The sequence below is a fragment of the Anoplophora glabripennis genome, unplaced genomic scaffold (assembly GCF_000390285.2).
Source record: "Anoplophora glabripennis isolate ALB-LARVAE unplaced genomic scaffold, Agla_2.0 scaffold516, whole genome shotgun sequence".
Taxonomy (NCBI): domain Eukaryota; kingdom Metazoa; phylum Arthropoda; class Insecta; order Coleoptera; family Cerambycidae; genus Anoplophora; species Anoplophora glabripennis.
This window is the reverse complement of record NW_019416590.1, coordinates 295,465-313,615: the sequence shown is the minus strand read 5'-3', so window position 1 is coordinate 313,615 and position 18,151 is coordinate 295,465. Positions and strand designations below refer to the sequence as shown.

General features: G+C 31.6%; 1 protein-coding gene across 3 annotated transcripts in view; it reads right to left on the bottom strand.

Moving 5' to 3' along the window:
• LOC108914543 (zinc finger protein 143-like) overlaps positions 1-18,151 on the bottom strand; it is a 144,766-nt gene that overhangs the window by 37,850 nt on the left and 88,765 nt on the right. For 2 of the 3 annotated variants that reach the window (XM_018720370.1, XM_018720372.1), the window contains exon 3: positions 13,626-13,819. In XM_018720370.1, coding sequence (XP_018575886.1) covers positions 13,626-13,819 — 194 coding nt within the window. The remainder of the gene's footprint in view (positions 1-13,625; positions 13,820-18,151) is intronic. The other variant, XM_018720371.1, reaches the window with a different exon arrangement.

The window sequence follows — 18,151 nt, the reverse complement described above, 5'->3', positions numbered from 1 at the left end:
TTATGCAATTTGGGACACCCTTTCAACAGGAAACAAAAATCTAATTCTTTTTCTACACAGTAACATACATTATATTCACGAGGGATCCAGAAATTGAAGTGATGAACAATCAGATTTAATTTGGTAACCCCTAAACGAAAACCTAACTTTTTGAACGCACATACGTCTATCGAGAGGGATATTTCGCCTGTGCGTCTGAAGAGGACAGCCTCATCTGTTGCTTGAACTATGGGAGATTTTTATTCACCCCTTTTTTCGTATTATGACTCATCAAATATAGGTCAATTTTTACCCCTTCATTTTTTGTTATCATTTATAATCGATAGTAGGGCACGGCGGGTTTGGCAGGGAGTTTCTTGACCACTCTGTCTACTGTTTTTTGTTAATAAATTGAAGTGAATAGTATACAGGATGATTGGGAAATTGTGTAACAAACTTTGTTGATGGCAAAATAATTTCTAGGTATTCTAGTAGAAACTTGTTTTTAATTGACAAAGTTTTAAATAATGACTTTGTCAAACCTATTTGATATAAAAGTGCTATGTTAATAATTAAAGTACATCATTTAGATATCAAAAAACATTAAATTTTGATCTTTTTCTGGTGTGTCAAATTATTTCTCGAAATAATTATAATTGCACTAGTACAAATTATGGATAATTATTTGAAAAAATTGTTATGTAAATCTGATTAACAGTAAACAGAAAAATGACAGTAAACTACACGAATTTTATTATCAAAATGTCGTCTCCAAATAAAATATTTTTGGATTTTATTTCATGAGTGTAGCACTGTTTTCGGGACACCCTGTGTATGCCTACATAACTGGATATTTTTAAAACTTGAAAAGTGTGATATTTACAAAAATTAATTGTTACCTTCGACTAAAACAAAAGAATATACTAATATTTTTATTAAATTCTGATGTGAATATAAACTATATTTTCACTACAATACAATATGTGAAATACTAAGTTTGGGAGGGTTTCTTGTATTCCCGAGGAGATATACCTACAAAATGTTTAATTGTTACCCGTTCGAACTTTGAAAAAAATATTGAACAACGGACACCACTTCATCATATTTTGATTTTTTTTTATTTGTAAAGTTTTGTATAGGGCTTTTCTATTCAGTTTTTCGCAGATCAAGTACGTACGCAATATTTTTCTATAATTGTCTGTAATTATTTATTTGTAATACATTTTTTAATTAGGTATTACTGTATACATAAAATAAAAAAATACAAATAGCAAACAACAAATTTAGCAAATAACTCCCTAATCTGAAAGGGAAAATGCAATCAACTCGTAAATGTACGTAGATTATGTATATGTAGGTTAAAGTACTCAATATTTTTATACAAAATAGTAATTGGCCACCAAACTTACGTGAATTTTACGTTATAAAATGAAATAATAATTTAGTTTTGAAGAAAAAAGTTTAATAATTCTCTAGAATTCTGTCATTTAACTTATTGGACAAAAAAGGCAAAACTATTATCTGTAAACTAAAAAAAATCAGCTGCCTATATGAGTGCCTAAAAACTTTTTGTATAGGTTTTTGTAAAATGTAGAGTAAAATGAATTTCGCCTTCTTTGGCCGATGTAAGACATGGGAAGATTGCAGATAAAGAAGAAATTCTTTCAACTTCAGAAGATTCGACGGATACTACAAATAAAGAATTTTCATCTGATGATGATTCTTTTCTTTTATGAAAAATATATGAATAATTTAATATGTCAATTGTCATTTTTACATCTTTATGCTTGATAAATGTGACATTATTGTAATTGTTGTTGTTTAAAAAGAATACTGAAATTATATTTCTTTTGAAATAATTATTGTATTTTATAATCTTTTTATTCTTAATCTACGACTCGGAAAATCCCTATTTACAAAATATTTCTGTTTCTGATATGGCTATATTATATCTCCATATTGATTTTGTAATTCTGACTCCAAATTCGTTATCAGCGACCCCAAAAACCCCCGAGTAATAAATTTCAGATCGATTTATAAATATTTTGACTTTTGGCCAGCGTTTTGGGATTCGGCCCCACTGTGTGACGGCTGGTGGAAATTAAAATGCAAAAGAAAATTCACTGGACAAGGTTTTTATTCAAATTTTTTAATTAGCTTATATTTTTCAAGTGAAGTAAAAGCTGATCTATACAGCAAAAAAACACTAAAAATAAATAGCGCTTCTTAATTTTTGCATGCCTAATAATAAATAAATTTCAACATTTTTCAAAAAAAAAAAAATTAAATAAAATATTAGAAACTGTTGTTTGGAATCAGTCTGCTTTGAAAACGTCTAGTTATTTATAATAGTTCGCCATTAGCAAACATTAAGATAATGAATAACCAACAATTATAATGACCCTTGAAGCAAACCTTGAGGTACATACGTATTTTTATACTTTCTTAGTTATTACGTACCGGAACATTATCGTGTTAACAACACCGCATTGGAAATAATGATTTAAACGAATTTAATAAAGACAATGAGCGTAGAGCGCCTACCATGTGATTATTCAGGATCCACTCCGTTAAAAACCACGTCATGTGACCGCAGAGCGGTTACAGAGGGTGTATCCATTTTTTCTTTTCTCCCCTTTTAGCAGTTTTTTTTATAAAGGAAGTGGGCGGTTACAGAAATCGCGTGCGTAAAAAAATGTGAATTAAAAATGTGCACCATTTGTTGCGGGATTGTCGGGGTGGAGTTGTTAACATAACGAACAAATGAACGAATAGATTCTGTGATAGTTTTTGTAATATGATGTAAATAATGGTGTGCGGTGAGAAACTTTTGCATTGTTTGCAATCGCTGGATGCTAGATCTAGTCGCGATAAAAATAATTATACGAGTAGATCTGCCTCCTATGTACCGAGCATATAAATAAGATGGCGGTGGTTAACATAAATTATTTATTTATACACACCTTCTGCAATTATTAATAACTCAGATATGAAGTGTGTTATTTGATGATGAATTCGCCGGTGGAAATTTTATTACGGATTTTTAAATGTGGCTCAAGTATAAAACTACACTGAGAAACAGTGCAAGTTATTTTTATTTATAGAAGCTGCAAAGTCCTTAAAATTTTAAATCGGAAGCTTGCGATTTTCTTAGGTGACAATTGCTAGGAAATTGTATTAGCGGTTTTTTCATCCGAAGTCAAATCAACATTATTTTATACCTCGCAAAAACTGTAAATTTATTTTAAAATATAACCATATTTTTTTTAATAGCGAAAAAGTGTCAATTTTACATGTTCGCAAAAAAATCATTAAAATGTTCTTGCACAATTAATCTTTAATAAACGAAAAGTTCCCAATATAATTTTACTAATACTGGCTTTAAAAAATTTTTGCAGTTTAGAATAAGAGAAGTTATAAAGGGTACCCCAAAAATTCACGCAAGAAGTAATTCTCCTTCAACGCGTGGGTGGTCATGGGTTTGTTGGCATAAACCTTAGACTTCAAAAAACCCCAAAGAAAAAACCTAACGGCGTTAACAACATGTCATCTACATCCATATCTTACAATTTAGGAATAAAAAACTGGATTATCATGTTGCGATAACGAGCACCATTAATTGTCTGACCAGCAGAATTTTCGAAGAAGAATGATCTGATGATGTCTCCAGGTCAAAATCTGCACCAAACAGTGACACGTTGTGGATGAATTTGTTTCTCAACAATCATCAGTGGATTTTCTAAATCTCAAATGCGACAATTTTGTCGATTGTCGAAGCCATCAAGATGAAAATGAGCCTTATCGCTAAATTCCGTAATTCATTCAACGAACTCTCTTCGTTCTGTGTGATCAGTATGCTTCAGTTTTTCAGTCAATTGAACTCTGCAATCGTGAAGATGTACATTTTTCGTGAGAATACGCTGTAGAGAGCTTCTCGAAATGTCCAATTCTTGACCACGGTGCTGATTTGATGTTCCTGGACTCTGAGCAACACTCTCACGAACTACTTCGATGTTTTGTGTTGAACGACTTGTTTAAGGACGACCAGAGTGTTTAAGATCACTAATTCATGGAGTCTCCCTGAATTTTTCAATTAATCTCTTCAAGAGAATGAAAACGCGTTGTTCATTCGTTTAGCGCTCCATTTTTAGTAACCCTGAATTGTTAGTGATCACACTGTATTTTTTTTATTGAGAACACTTTACCGCACAAATGACGCAAATTTAAAACTTGCGTAAATTTTGAGTTTTCAAAAATGGTCACTTTAAAAAATGTTTGAACTTTTTTTATTGTTTCTTACGGATAAATTGTGAATACAGACAACGATTATTTAAAAAGGTAACTCTGTTTCGTCAATGTTTGATACGTTAAAAATTTCTTTCAATATTCCAAAAGTCTGGGCAATCTTAGGTATATAAATAATCTTCTACTTTAAAATATTAAAGATATATTTGGGTATGGCTAAATATTAATAATATTATCTTGCTATGCACAAACTGTAGCGGGTGTCTCATAAAGAAACGCCACAAGCTAAACTCCGTCATTTCTGGCCCGATTCTAAAAAACAAAAGATTAGCGTTAAATACTGTAGACTGACATTACTATCATTTTTTTTTCAACGCCAATTTTAATGATACGCGATTGTCAATTATTTTTAAGTAAGCAATTGTAAATTCTCTTTTGCTATACCTGGCAAAGTATTTCTTTTTCAAAATTCATCGACATATGAAAGTTATAATATATCGCTGGATAGGTACATGCAAAAAATCTATTAAATACAAAAATATATGTCGTTCCGTTTGAAAAAAAAACATTTGACAATCACCTGTCATTTAGGCAGGCCTTGGAAAAATGATTGTAGTATGTGCCAGTTTGTACTATTTTTGGAGTTTTTAACGCCAATACTTTGTTTTGTTGAGAATTTTAAAAAATACTTCAATACTTCAATTTCATGGAAGCATTCTGCGGGATGTGGTTATGTTTATAGTACCGTACGCGATTTTCTGTATATTCAATAGTCGTGTAAAGTTCAGGAAATATAATGATAAACATGAGAAGTAGAAATATACTTTTTTTTTTATTATGAATATATTGTCAGCTTCTAAACTATTTTATACCCTAGAGAAAATTTGTATAACTGGTGCAGTGAAGAGAAATTGTTTTTAACTTGCTTAGGTTTTCTAAAACCGTCGTCAAAAGACTGCTATAAATTACCATGAAAACGCTCACCTTAAGGCTCTGTATAACTAGTAATAAAAGTAGTAATTTTGGTAAATTGAAACATGTAACTAGGTAAAAAGTTTAAATTAATTATAACTTTTTTTAAATTCTCATACAATAAAGTTTGATATCAAATAGCTAGGAATATTAAAGAAATAAGTACGTAGATAATCTATTCAATAGTAGAATGAGAGAAAAAAATGCTAGTCTGTGAAAAAATTAATCAACAAAATTTGACAAAGTTTGCAACCGATCTATGTCTGGTGATTCTGCCGACGACTAATCATAGTTGTGTTTAATAGATATAGAGGGTGTAATTCAATTCTGGACAGGGCCTGTAATCCGCAGAGCAGTTGTTTCCTATAATCTCATTAGTTGGTAGTTGTACTTTTAATGAGTTTAATACATAGCTGACACTTAGATGAACACATTGTATGTGAAAAACATCACTTTTAGATAAAATGAATTTTTTAAACTACAGTGTTAAAAATGTTGGCAATCTGTCTAAATTAGTTTATTTTTCTATACAATACTTGTCATTTCAAGAATTTTATAAAATGATATAATTTAATTTAAATTTACAATATTGCTTGATATAATTTCAGGATTTCTATTTTTTAGCCGTGAATTAGTTTGGTTACTATAAATTAAATAAGATATAAATTTTCTCGATAAAATTACAACATTTAATTTTAATTACAACTAAAATATGTATAATTTTTATACAGACTATAACTTGTATATTATAATTTATTGTAACTATACATTTTTCTCAGAGTAGCATAATGATTCTCATATTGGCATAGAATTGCTTTTATTTCATTATAAGATAAAAAGTAATAGTAACTTACGGAAATTAGACCTTTCATTTTTTACGTTGATTATTATAATAATTATTATTGCAATCTTAATTACTTTTATCTAGCAGTTACTTTTTTCAAATCATTTCCTGACTGTAATGAAATAGTAAAATCTTGTATCTGTGAAGCAAGGTATTTTTCCAGAGTATTCGTCCATTAAACAAAAATTTATAGCAAAGTAACGTCCTAACTTTAATCATTTATCAAGAATGGTACTGTGTATTGAATGACAAGTAAAATATGTATCTTTTATTCCACAATTGAAGCAATAAATATCTCCGACATAAATTTTTCATAAAATGCTGTGTAGAAAATTAAATTTGATAATAAATTAGAAATTTCTTTGAGGCCTTTTATGTTTATATATTCAAACATATTTTATTTTTGATCCAGAGAAAAGTATATTACTATTGTCTTTATATAAAGTGCTAGTAACTCAGTCTATTCCGCTCGAGCGGTACCGCGTCTGGAATACGTCTTGAGGGATATTATTAAAATTAAGGACCGAAATAAGGTACAGAGCTAATACAAAGGGTTAGAAATGGAATGGATCTTAACATGCAACGTTTTTTAATGTTTAGTACACACGCATGTTTTTAAGTTTTCCTTAATCACTGTACCTCATATTTATGTTACGATTTCAATTGTTTTATAAATTTCGGATACTATAAGTAATTAGGTTTTCACGTGCATGTTAGAATTCTCTCTAATAAGATATGCGTTCCGGACCTATCGCAGGCATGACACAACTTTTTATTAGAATGTTGCAAGTTTGTCAGTAACTAATGTTTCCCATTGCGCCGATTTGCATTTCGCTTTGAGAGATCCACTAAAAATGATGAGATAATAAATAATCTAACAAAAAAAGATGTTAAAAAGGATTCTAGATTTCAGAACATCTATTTCCTCTTCTATCGGGTGTCCCAAAATTCACGCGATTTGAATTTTGCGCTATTTGTGCGAAAAAAAGACAGCGTGACAGCCGACAGTTTAGGGTTGTTAAAAAATGGAGTGCAACACGAAAGAACAACGTTTGGAAGCTACAGTTCGCAGATTTCGTACAAAATATGGTCGGAATAGTGATTTAAGTTCATCAACTGTGAAGAGATTAATTAAAAAATTCAGGGAGACTGGATCAATTAGTGATCTTAAAAACTCTGGCCGTTCTTCAACACAAAACATCGAAGCAGTTCGCGAGAGTGTTGCTGAGAGTCCAGGAACATCGGATTCAAAAATTGGTCAAAAATTGAACACTTCGAGAAGCTCTCTACAGCGTATTCTCACGATATCTTGATTCGTTTCAGAGATATGGGGCGTTTTAAAATTTTGGTCGGTTCCAGTTGTGTATTACATATTTTTTGTTCGAGATAGTATTAGACACTAGAAACATGTTTTTTTTATACAGAATCCAGTGGTATATGCGACATTTTTCTATAATTTTATATTCTTCAGATTCAACACAAATTAATATATTTTTTTAACCTGTCCAAGATTTGTGGAAAACCGGTGTCGTGCTTGAACTGGTAGTAAAACGAAAAAATCCTTACTTTGTAAACATAGCCTCGTTTGCAGAGAATATCTCATGAACCAAATATAAATCCTCTTTTCCATGTTAGATTAACCTGTCTTTAAAATGACGAGTTGTAATAAGGATTTATTAATGTATTAATAGCTTGTATAACTACGCTATACAGGTATGGCTAGAAGTACGGAATAAAATTCATATCTTTTGAATGAGTTAATTTTTTTTAAATCGCCGAAACACGTTAACTGATTTTGAGTTTTTCGGGGGGCTCGTTGAAAAGCTTATAGAAAACTGAATCCAGCCATACCAAATAAACAAGTTTTATTTTTTCAATAGCAAGGTTTTTGGGGTTGTATAAAACACCTACTTAACAAGTGAAATAAAATTTAATTATCTTCAGTGTTATCCTCCATGAATTTGCACAGAATAAAATAAAGAATTTGAAACTGTACCTATCACTGCTAACGCAAAAAAGATATATTTTTTATGTTGCGTTTTTTTGGCACCACTTACTTGCCAGGCTTTCTGGTTAATTTTTCGCTTTAGTTGTAAATTGGAGTTCGAAACGTTACTATTGTGTCAAAATCAAGTTATTTACTGAATTGCAATGGTATTGTCGGAAAGGCAACGCATCGAAATCTTGATATTGCTTGGATGTGGAGACAAAATAAGAAGTCAGGCTGAAGTGCGCGATTTATTTAATGCGAAATATCCCGAAAACCAAATCTCGCAAGGGACAGTTAGTAAAATATTTCACAAATTTGAGGAACACGGTACAGTACAGACTTTGCCCAAAACTGGACGGGCACGTGCTTTGAATGAAGAAAAGAAATTAGACATTGCATTAGAACTTGTTGAAAATCCTCATACTTCAACTGTTTCATTGGCCCGCAATCACGATGCTTCTCGAACTGCAATTCGAATGTTTCTGAAACAAGAGAAATACCACCCCTATAAGGTATGTCTTGTCCAAGAGCTTTTGGAAGACGATTATGATAGGCGATTACAATTTTGTGAGGAAATGATGAGACGGTGTGACGACAATAATGGTTTTCAACGAGACGTACTTTTTTCGGATGAAGCTACGTTTTATTTAAATGGAGTGGTTAACAGGCACAACTATCGCTTTTGGTCCCAGGAAAATCCACACTGGACATGCGAATCGCATACGCAGCATCCACAAAAAGTTAATGTATGGGCAGGTATCATCAACAACAGAATCTTGGGCCCATTCTTTTTTGAAGAAAATCTTACTGCCGCACGCTACCTGGATTTCCTAACATTTGACCTGATACCTGCTCTAGCTGTGATTTTCCCTCATGAAATTGATCCAGATATACCGAATGAAAGAATTTGGTTCCAACAAGATGGCGCTCCCCCACATTTTGGTATTGATGTTCGAAGATACTTAGATGAAATGTTTCCAAATCGCTGGATTGGTAGACGGGGTACAGTTGAATGGCCGCCAAGATCCCCCGACTTAACACCCCTGGATTATTTTCTTTGGGGATATTTGAAAGAAAGAGTCTACCAGGACAGACCGGATAATATTGAGAATTTAAAGAACAAGATTAGGGCGGAGATGCATAATTTACCAGCTGAAGTCATTCAGAATGCTGTGGACAGCTTTTACTATCGTCTTGGAGAATGCCAAATAGTGAATGGAGGACATTTTCAGCATTTGCGACATTGAGTTTATTTTTGTAAATTATCTAGTTGTTTCAATTTCTAAATGAAAAAAAACTTGTTATTGAAAAAATAAAACTTGTTTATTTGGTATGGCTGGATTCGGTTTTCTATAAGCTTTTCAACGAGCCCCCTCATGCCTTATGTTTCCATTTGAAAAAAAAAGTAGGGGTAGCTGGGGGTTAGGGGGTTGAAGAAAAATTAATTATTATATAATCGAAAGATGGGAAAAAATCAAAATCAGTTAACGTGTTTCGGCGTTTTAAAAAAAATTAACTCATTCAAAAGATATGAATTTTATTCCGTACTTCTGGCCATCCCTGTATATCGGGACAAACTGTAGATAAGACCAAAAACGAATGTTTTATTTCAACACCATCAAAAAGGTCTTGCTAAAGATTAGGTTCTATGGTTTTAAAAAATCTTTATCATGAGGTTAAGATCAAGAAATATGCGATGCAATAAGAGACACCCAGTATAGTATCAACAACAAGAACGTGGACATATTGGTCTTGGAAAACCATGAACTAGAATGTGGTGGATCAAAAACTCCAGTCCACCATTTAACATATTCTGTGTGTCTATGGAGTACCATAGAAAATGCTTGAATATCCACTAAATCGTCAACATTATTGACATTGTTTAAAGTAAAACGTCCATAAATTTTTGGAAGAAAAGAATACAAGTTTATATATTTTCTACAAGAATCAGTGGTAACGAATGTTGGGTTGGGCATAAAAATGTGTGGATTTGGTCTTATCTTGTCAAAAAATAGATACATTCTTCTTTGCAAAAATTGTAATAACATGTTTTTTTTTTGGAGCTTTCAGACATTTGGGAAAGTGGAAATCACTTGGTGCCAAATCTAAGCTATACATATAGCAGATAACCACCCAAAACGCTTAAGTTATTCTTGTCTTCACAGCAATATGCAGGAGTGTGTTGTCAAACAGTTTTCTAACAGCCGTATGACTTTCTTTATGTTTGAAGGTCTAGGCATTGAGTGATCATTCACAGATATAACAACCATTTATATTTCACCTGCAATGATTCCATGCTTGTAGTTGAGACATCAAAATCTGCATCATTCGATGGTTGTCCCATCTATGGCATCCTGATGAGAACTAATAAGTTTGAAACCGGTATATGTCCGGTCTATTCGGCTGACTAGATTGAATTGTACCAGCAATATCTAGCAAACATACTAAATAATGTTGGTGTAATTAGATGTTCGTAGAGCATGTAGACATTTCTTTATGTTGGTCGTTTAGCAATTGTGATAACCCATCTGGTACCGATTTTATGGTAATCCAAATGATCAGTGACGATTTTTTGCAGCAGAAAATGCGACGTTTCAATGGATCCAGTTTAGACTATATCAGGAGAATTATCTTGATCCCATTTATTGCTTCAGGTCTTCGGTTACGACAGATAACCATCACCAACCCATAACATCGTTTCCATAGAAAGCAGAATGTGGGCTTTCAAAAGGTTTAGGCTAGCCATTTGCAATTGGTGTTTTCTTGGAAATGCTACTATTAAAAATTTGGTAAAACTTAGAACACACTTAGCTGAGTTTTGACTCCAAACAGCTAGCTTTGTTTTGATGTGATTGTCTTTTGTTCGCAAACGGGTACTAGATTTATACTACTCTAGTATTATTTTATTGAATTGTTTTTTCGTTACCACCATATAGTTTTTTCCATAGTTTCAACATATATTGTTCATTAGCCCACAGCACATTTTTAAGATGTTCTTAGATGCCTACATATCTTAAATCTTTTAAGAGTTGTATTAACTTTAAAGAAATTGAAAAACTGATCAATCATTTAACAGTTGTATGTAACTGAGAGGTAAATCAACTCAAATAGAGACGTAAATAGAAATTTTGTATTTGCGTTAGGTTAGGTATTAATTTTAAAGATAGATACATTCAAAATGCAAAATGCCGTAGAAAAAGATATTAAACAATTTAATAATATAACAATTGCGCTGACTCTGTATATTTAGACTTACGAGAATCTAAAGAAAACAATCAGTAGAATACCAGCCAGATATATTTATCTTAATATATGCGTGTCGACGGCAAAAAAGACAAATAACTTCCAAGGGAGGTAATAAATGATAAAAATTCTGCCTTATTATGAGAATACTTTAACGTTCGGCAAAAGGGTAAAAAAGAAGGGGTTGAAAAGTATTTGCAAAGTGCGGTATCAGGTGCAAGTTTAATCGAAAAATCTCTGTCTTAATCCTCAATTATTTCTTAAATATTCAAAAGACGGTGGTGTTCTTTTAATAGAAAATCCTTTTGGCATATAATAAGGGATTACTTTCACTGAAAACCAACAATATTTATTAAAGAATTCTGATGAGATTAAGAGATACGATAAGAAATGTGTCGACAATTTTATGGGGTTTCGTTTCGCTGCCTGAAATTATTTTATTAATGCGTGAACAAAACTAGACTAAACTCAGTCTCTCGACGTGCATGTTAATAAACTGAAATTTATTTAAATATCTCTCTGAAACCATTTATTTAGCTAATTAGTTTTATACGAGGTGGTGCCACTTGAACGACTTTATGTAATACACCGGTTCAAAATGAGATTGCGGGCATTAATCATGCATTTTTATATTCGAAATATGAGCGATTTTTATTCGGAACTAAAATAAAATTTATAGAAAACAAATGAATAATTTAAACAACTGTAAGTAATGTATCAGTTCAAAATAATACTGAGACATTGACCTGACGTTTTAAAATTCGAAACATTAGTTATTTTTATTTAAAATTGGAATAAAATTTATACCTAAGTATTACTGAATAAATAATAATAAACTTTAAGTACCTAACATGACAGTTCAAAATGAGATGGTAGACATTAATCTGCAATTTAATATTCGAAACACGAACGATTTTTAGTCAAAACAGAAATAAAATATATATAAAAATAAATGTGTAATACCTATGTACTACTTATATTTCATTTAAAAATAAATCTATATCACTTGAAGTTATAAAGTTTAAAGTGAGATTGCAGGCATTAATATGCCAGTTTTATATCTGAACCGTGAGCAATTTTTACTCAAAACTAAAATAAAATTAATAAAAGCAGATGAATAAATTTAATGATTTTAAGTAATATGCCAGTTTAAATTGAAGTTGTGGATATTATCTCCTGCTATTTTAATATTTTAATCAAATTGAAATAATAAATGTATAAATTTGAACAACTCTACCGGTTTAAAATGAGATTGCCCCTATTAGTCTAGCATTTCAATATTCAAAACTAGGCAATTTTTATTCAAAACTCAGGCAAAATTAATTATACATAGGTATATAGACTTACAATTTTATGAAATATATTATGTTTCTTGTAAGTCGACTATAAAACAAAAATTATATGAAATGTCATTATTTTTTTTTCTAAAAACAACAGTGTGTAATAAATATATATGTCAACTTTATCCATAGGTTTTATCATATCAGCGAACACATATACTGAAAAATAAAACAAAATTAAATAATAAAGTAAACACAACATAAGGGAGCACAGTGTGTAAAGCAATATAACTGGAATAAAAATAAATGAATTTGTTGAAAACTGTACAACTTTTTGACAATATCTTCAAGTTAAAAAGGTATGATATTAATTTTTTTATAATATAAATTCTGTCTATGAAGAAATTATCGTGAATACATTGCTTCAGGTATATCATATTTTAACAGGCCTTTTAATGACGTTATCTTTTTCACTATAATTCTGAGATTGACAAAATTATCTACAAGGCATGTTTAAATTTTATTTTGTTATAGTATATCAGTAGGCATTAGAGAGGTTATGTCTCTGTAGAAATATATCAGTAGATATATAGCAGAATATCTTTATTTGTTTTCGTTTCAAAAAAACAATTACACTTCAATAGCTATTTATTGTCTCGTCTCTATTATTGTTTCATTTACTATTCTTAAGATGACTTCCGATGCCTTTTTGCAATCTTTGTTTATTTGTTTTTTCTCAAGATTCTCTTCAACATTTTTATTTCAAACTTCTATTAATGTTTCATGAATAATGTTATACCTAAGTCACCTAATTTGTTAATGTCCCTGATATGACTGGACCTCCCTTGAGGACATTTGTCGAACATTTTGAGAACTTGAGGTTTACTCACTTGCAAAAAAATATACCAACTTATTATGACTGTTTTAGTGCCTAAATTCAATACACCAGTATTTTAATTGCTATGAAATATATAAATGTATCTTATTTATGTCCAAGTTGCACAGTTTCCTGGTTAAACAAATCTTAACTGAACTAAACGTTAAAAAAATAAAAAAAACCTCGTGTACATACATGGCTTACTTTCGATGTATGTGTCCTTAGGCTAGATTCAGTCGCAAATCCTTTACCACAAATGTTGCAGTGGAAGGGCCTGTTTTTAGCTCTTTCTACTTGAGCATCGTGGTTGCGCAGGTGCTGCTGGAGGTTTGACAGTTGGATAAAGGCTCTACCACAGTCGGGAAGATGGCACTTGTATGGACGCTCTCCTAAAATTAAAGAAAAGACACGTGAAGAACAAAATATCTCAAAATTTTTTATCTATTGATATTCATATACCCATTAATTCAATTTCTGAAGGGAGGCCGCATACTTTAAAATGCAGAAATATATTAATAAATATATCGCGGTTGAGTTTCGTGTTGATCTTTGTGATTAGAAACAAACCTAGGAAATATTGTCAATGTTCAATATGTTGTAAGTACAGATGAACATAAATAAGTTTACGTCTGAGATAGCTCCGCCCATAAGTGCGCAGTGGATACGGCAATGGGAACGCTTCTATTACAAATCGCTGAGCCTATGTCTTATTCTTTCTAACTGAATGAGTTCTTTTGTAATTTCGCGCAGTTTTGCCAGAGTCAGAAACCCAAACTTATTTATGTCTTTTACTAGTACCTATTATTTGGATAAATATGTATCATTATTAATACCTAGCAACTAATTTGTTATTAAAGGGTACATCTAGTAATTAAATTTGATCTAGACAACTTTTTATAACAAATTCGAGTTGGTTTGATTCTATTTAAGTAATTTAAACGCAAAAGAGCTAATAATAAAAAATATGCACTTGTCGCTTTTAACGATTAAAACTTAACTTAAACGCAAAAGAGCTAAGAATAAAAAATATGTACTTGTTGCTTTTAACGATATTAATGTTCCTCGAGGACCTTCATTGGACCCTATCTCTTATTAGTTTTGCAAAGTTATTTGTTTTTGTTAAGATTCTGAATGGTAAGCTTTCGAAAGCAAAGGTCATATAGTCCAATTGAAAAAACTCCTAAAACTCTTCAATTGAACAGAGTTTAAATCTGACACTACATATTTTTCAAATTCCTTTCTGTTGTAGGAATAACGTTCATAATTTGTGTCAACAACATTTCTTAATACCAAACGAGTAAATGGATGAAGATCGGTTATTTAATACATGTAAGTAATAACTGTAATATATTTTAAAAATAGTTATTTATGGTACTAGTGTGTTACCGTATATATAAGTCACGCTGGAAATGGAAAATGTGGAAATTGTATCTGAAATTTTAGAAAAAGCTAATGCGGCAGGCATCATTCCGGAGAAATCAAAATCTATATACAAAGGAATTTCAAGATTGGAAAATCAAAGAAGGGGTGAAAGCCGTAAATGAAGATATCTTGCTGGCTTATTTTTTCAATTTAAGTGAGAAATTAGCTCCATCCACATTGTGAACTAAATATTCCATGTTGAAGTCAACTTTGAGAGTTTAAGAACATTAAAATTTCTAAATTCGGAAGACTAGTGGCATTTCTAAAGTCTAAGCACAAACATTTTCAACTCAAAAAATCCAATGTCTTAGAAAGAGAATAAATGGAACAATTTTTGCGTGAAGCCCTATACGAGGATCAACTTATGAATAAGGTAGGTTCTACTGAATATTTTAACTGAGTTATATTTATTAAATTTGTTGTTTTTAGGTGGCGTTGATATTAGCAGTTTTTGGCGTTTGTCGTTGCGAGAAATTGACCCATCTAAACATAGATAATATAGAGGACAAAGGGCAGTATATCCACATCATGATTTCAAATACTAAAACAAACAAACCAAGAAGCTTCGCTGTGTTAAATGAAGGATTTTGTGTTAATCGAATTGGATTAATTAGAAAATATTCTAAGCTAAGGCCTCAATGTGCATAAAAGGTTATTTTGCAATTTTCAAAAGAGAAAATGCACACGTCAATGTGTTGGTATTAATGAGCTATCAAAAATCCCTAATGTTGTTGGGATCCCTAATGCGATTTTTGGGCTTGACAGATTCTAGCGTATATACAGGGCATGGCTTGCGTCACGCATCTGCAACTCTCTTGGTCAATGCTGGAGGTTTCAAGTAAAATTGATATTGCTAAAAAGATACAAGGAGTGCAGACTCCTGAAGCAAGCACAAGCAAAGGGGCAACCTGTTCTATAAATTTACCACAACCACAAAATGATTCTAATAATCCTTTGGCATCTTACGGCTTGAATAAAATTCGGCTCAGGAAAGTGCCGGGACTTTAACAAATATCTACACAAGTTAAGGCTTGTAGAAAGTCCGGTCTGCCAAGGATGTCACTTGACGGTTGAAAGGACAATGTTCAAAATAGATCAATTTCTGCCCCACTCTGGAACTTTCTGTAGCTATCTTAAATGATTCCAATAGGCTTATATTTGATAGACATACACTTCTAAGGCTGTCACTTTGCGGAGAAAATCGTCCAGAAGGCGACATCTGCGTAAGATCGGGTAAAACTTATTCAGCCTCTAGGCGTAGATTCTTTGAAATCGATCCATGTTCAAGCAACTCCGGAACTTTTTGTAGTGATGTTAAATGACTTCAGTAGGCTTGTATTTCATGCAATGCATTGGATTTGAATAGAATCTAACCACAACAACAACGAAATGTTTTTGGTAATATTTAAAATAGATGGTATTGGACACTATAACGACATAACATCAACACTGGACTTTTTCTCTAACTTTTAGTCCATCTCCCATGACTGAAACTGTTTTTACCTCACAAATTAATGAAATATCTTTAACTTTTCTATTATGAAGCGATGTAAGTTGTAAATGTGTGTCTTTTAAAGAATAATTACAATTATTTTACATGAATATAGTATTACGGAAGCAACATAATATAAAATAAAATGTAGGTGAAGTAGAAATACTTAAGATCGATTATGTAAATTTCTTAAAGGGTAATAGAATACTAACCAAACGCGTTCACATCATTTAAATAGTATTTTTTTGTTATATACATGTGCACGGGGTCAACCGAAGTTAACCCTTAAATTAAACTAGGTACAGAACATCTGCTCGCGAGGGGTCATCGTATAAAAAATGTTGAGTTCAAATGAAATGCTTGGTCGATCGACGATTGTAGCGTATCAAATTCAGTAATGAATTTTTATTGTAGCATCATTCCTGTTATTACCTAGACATATGTAAAACACCTTTTGTTGCGTACGGTGAAGGAGTAACACATTTTTTAGGAATAGATACCGCTTTGAACAGCTTATTGTGGGGTAACCTAATTAGGGCATACAAAATTGTACTAATTGGCTGCGTGAAATTAGGCATTGGAACTTTGTTAAGACATATCCTCAAAATATACATATTTTTAAATAAAAATTTTAAAAAGCGTCTATCTGATGACGCTATAACAAAGCTAGAAATATGTTAATTAAATCATTAATCATTGTTGGAACTGCTTAATTTTAAGTCAGAATTTTAAATTTTACATCAGATTTAGAAGATAATATTTTCATTGTAACAGAAATCTATCCAGATTGATGTGGCTGCAAAAAATCATGTATAGGCACAATCAAATTACACTACGTACACTAAGTACACTGGTAAAGTACACCAAGTACAATAAGTACTAACTAAGTAAATACACTGGTACACTGGTAAGTGGTCAAGTACACTAAGGTACACTAAATACTACTGAAGTTATGTGATGTAAATTAATGAAACTCCAGATAAAGATTGAGCAAATTAAATATAGGTGGCGGGATTCTGACAGATACTGTTACTAAAAACCTTAGAACTCAAAGTCACTATGTATTTTAGAAATCCTAGCGCAGTGTTTGTTATGTACAGGGTGGTTTAAATTCGATACTTTTGGGAGGGGGATTTCTGGACGAGATAGAACAAAAGTATTTATGATGTTACAGTCTCGATTATCGACAAAAATTGAATGGGAAAACAGGATCTCGATGTCTTGATTGGATTAAGAGATTCAGTGCGATTCCCATTTTTGACCGTTATTTTGTAAAATAAATAACTGTTTTTTTCAGACAATTTTATAATATGGTAAAGAGATTTGTTTGTTCAATTTTTTTTGGGGTGTATGTTATATTTTACTATAACTTCCGATTTTTCGGTTGCAACCGAAACTAATTTTTGTTGTAAAGTGTTATACTCTATATACACCGTGTCCACCTAGTGCGTGTAAGTCCAATATCTAGGTTAATAAAAGATATAACTTAATTTTTTTTCTACAGAGTTGCCTGCTTTCCCGAGTTGCACAAAATGAAAATATATTTGCATACACAGGGTGTTCAGTTTTTCCTGGGCAGGTACCAACTTAATTTTTTTAAATGGAAACCTATATTTTTGATGGCATTATCGAATTCTACGTGAAAAATTAACGGGACTTTTCATTTTTTTTCTTATGTTTCGTCACTTCTAGTAGTTGACATAATTATGATTGTATGAGAGCTAGAATTTTTTTTTTCAGGAACTGCAGAGTGAAGATGGCTCTTTCAAATAACGTATCAACAGTTGACCTGCGATATACAGGGGGC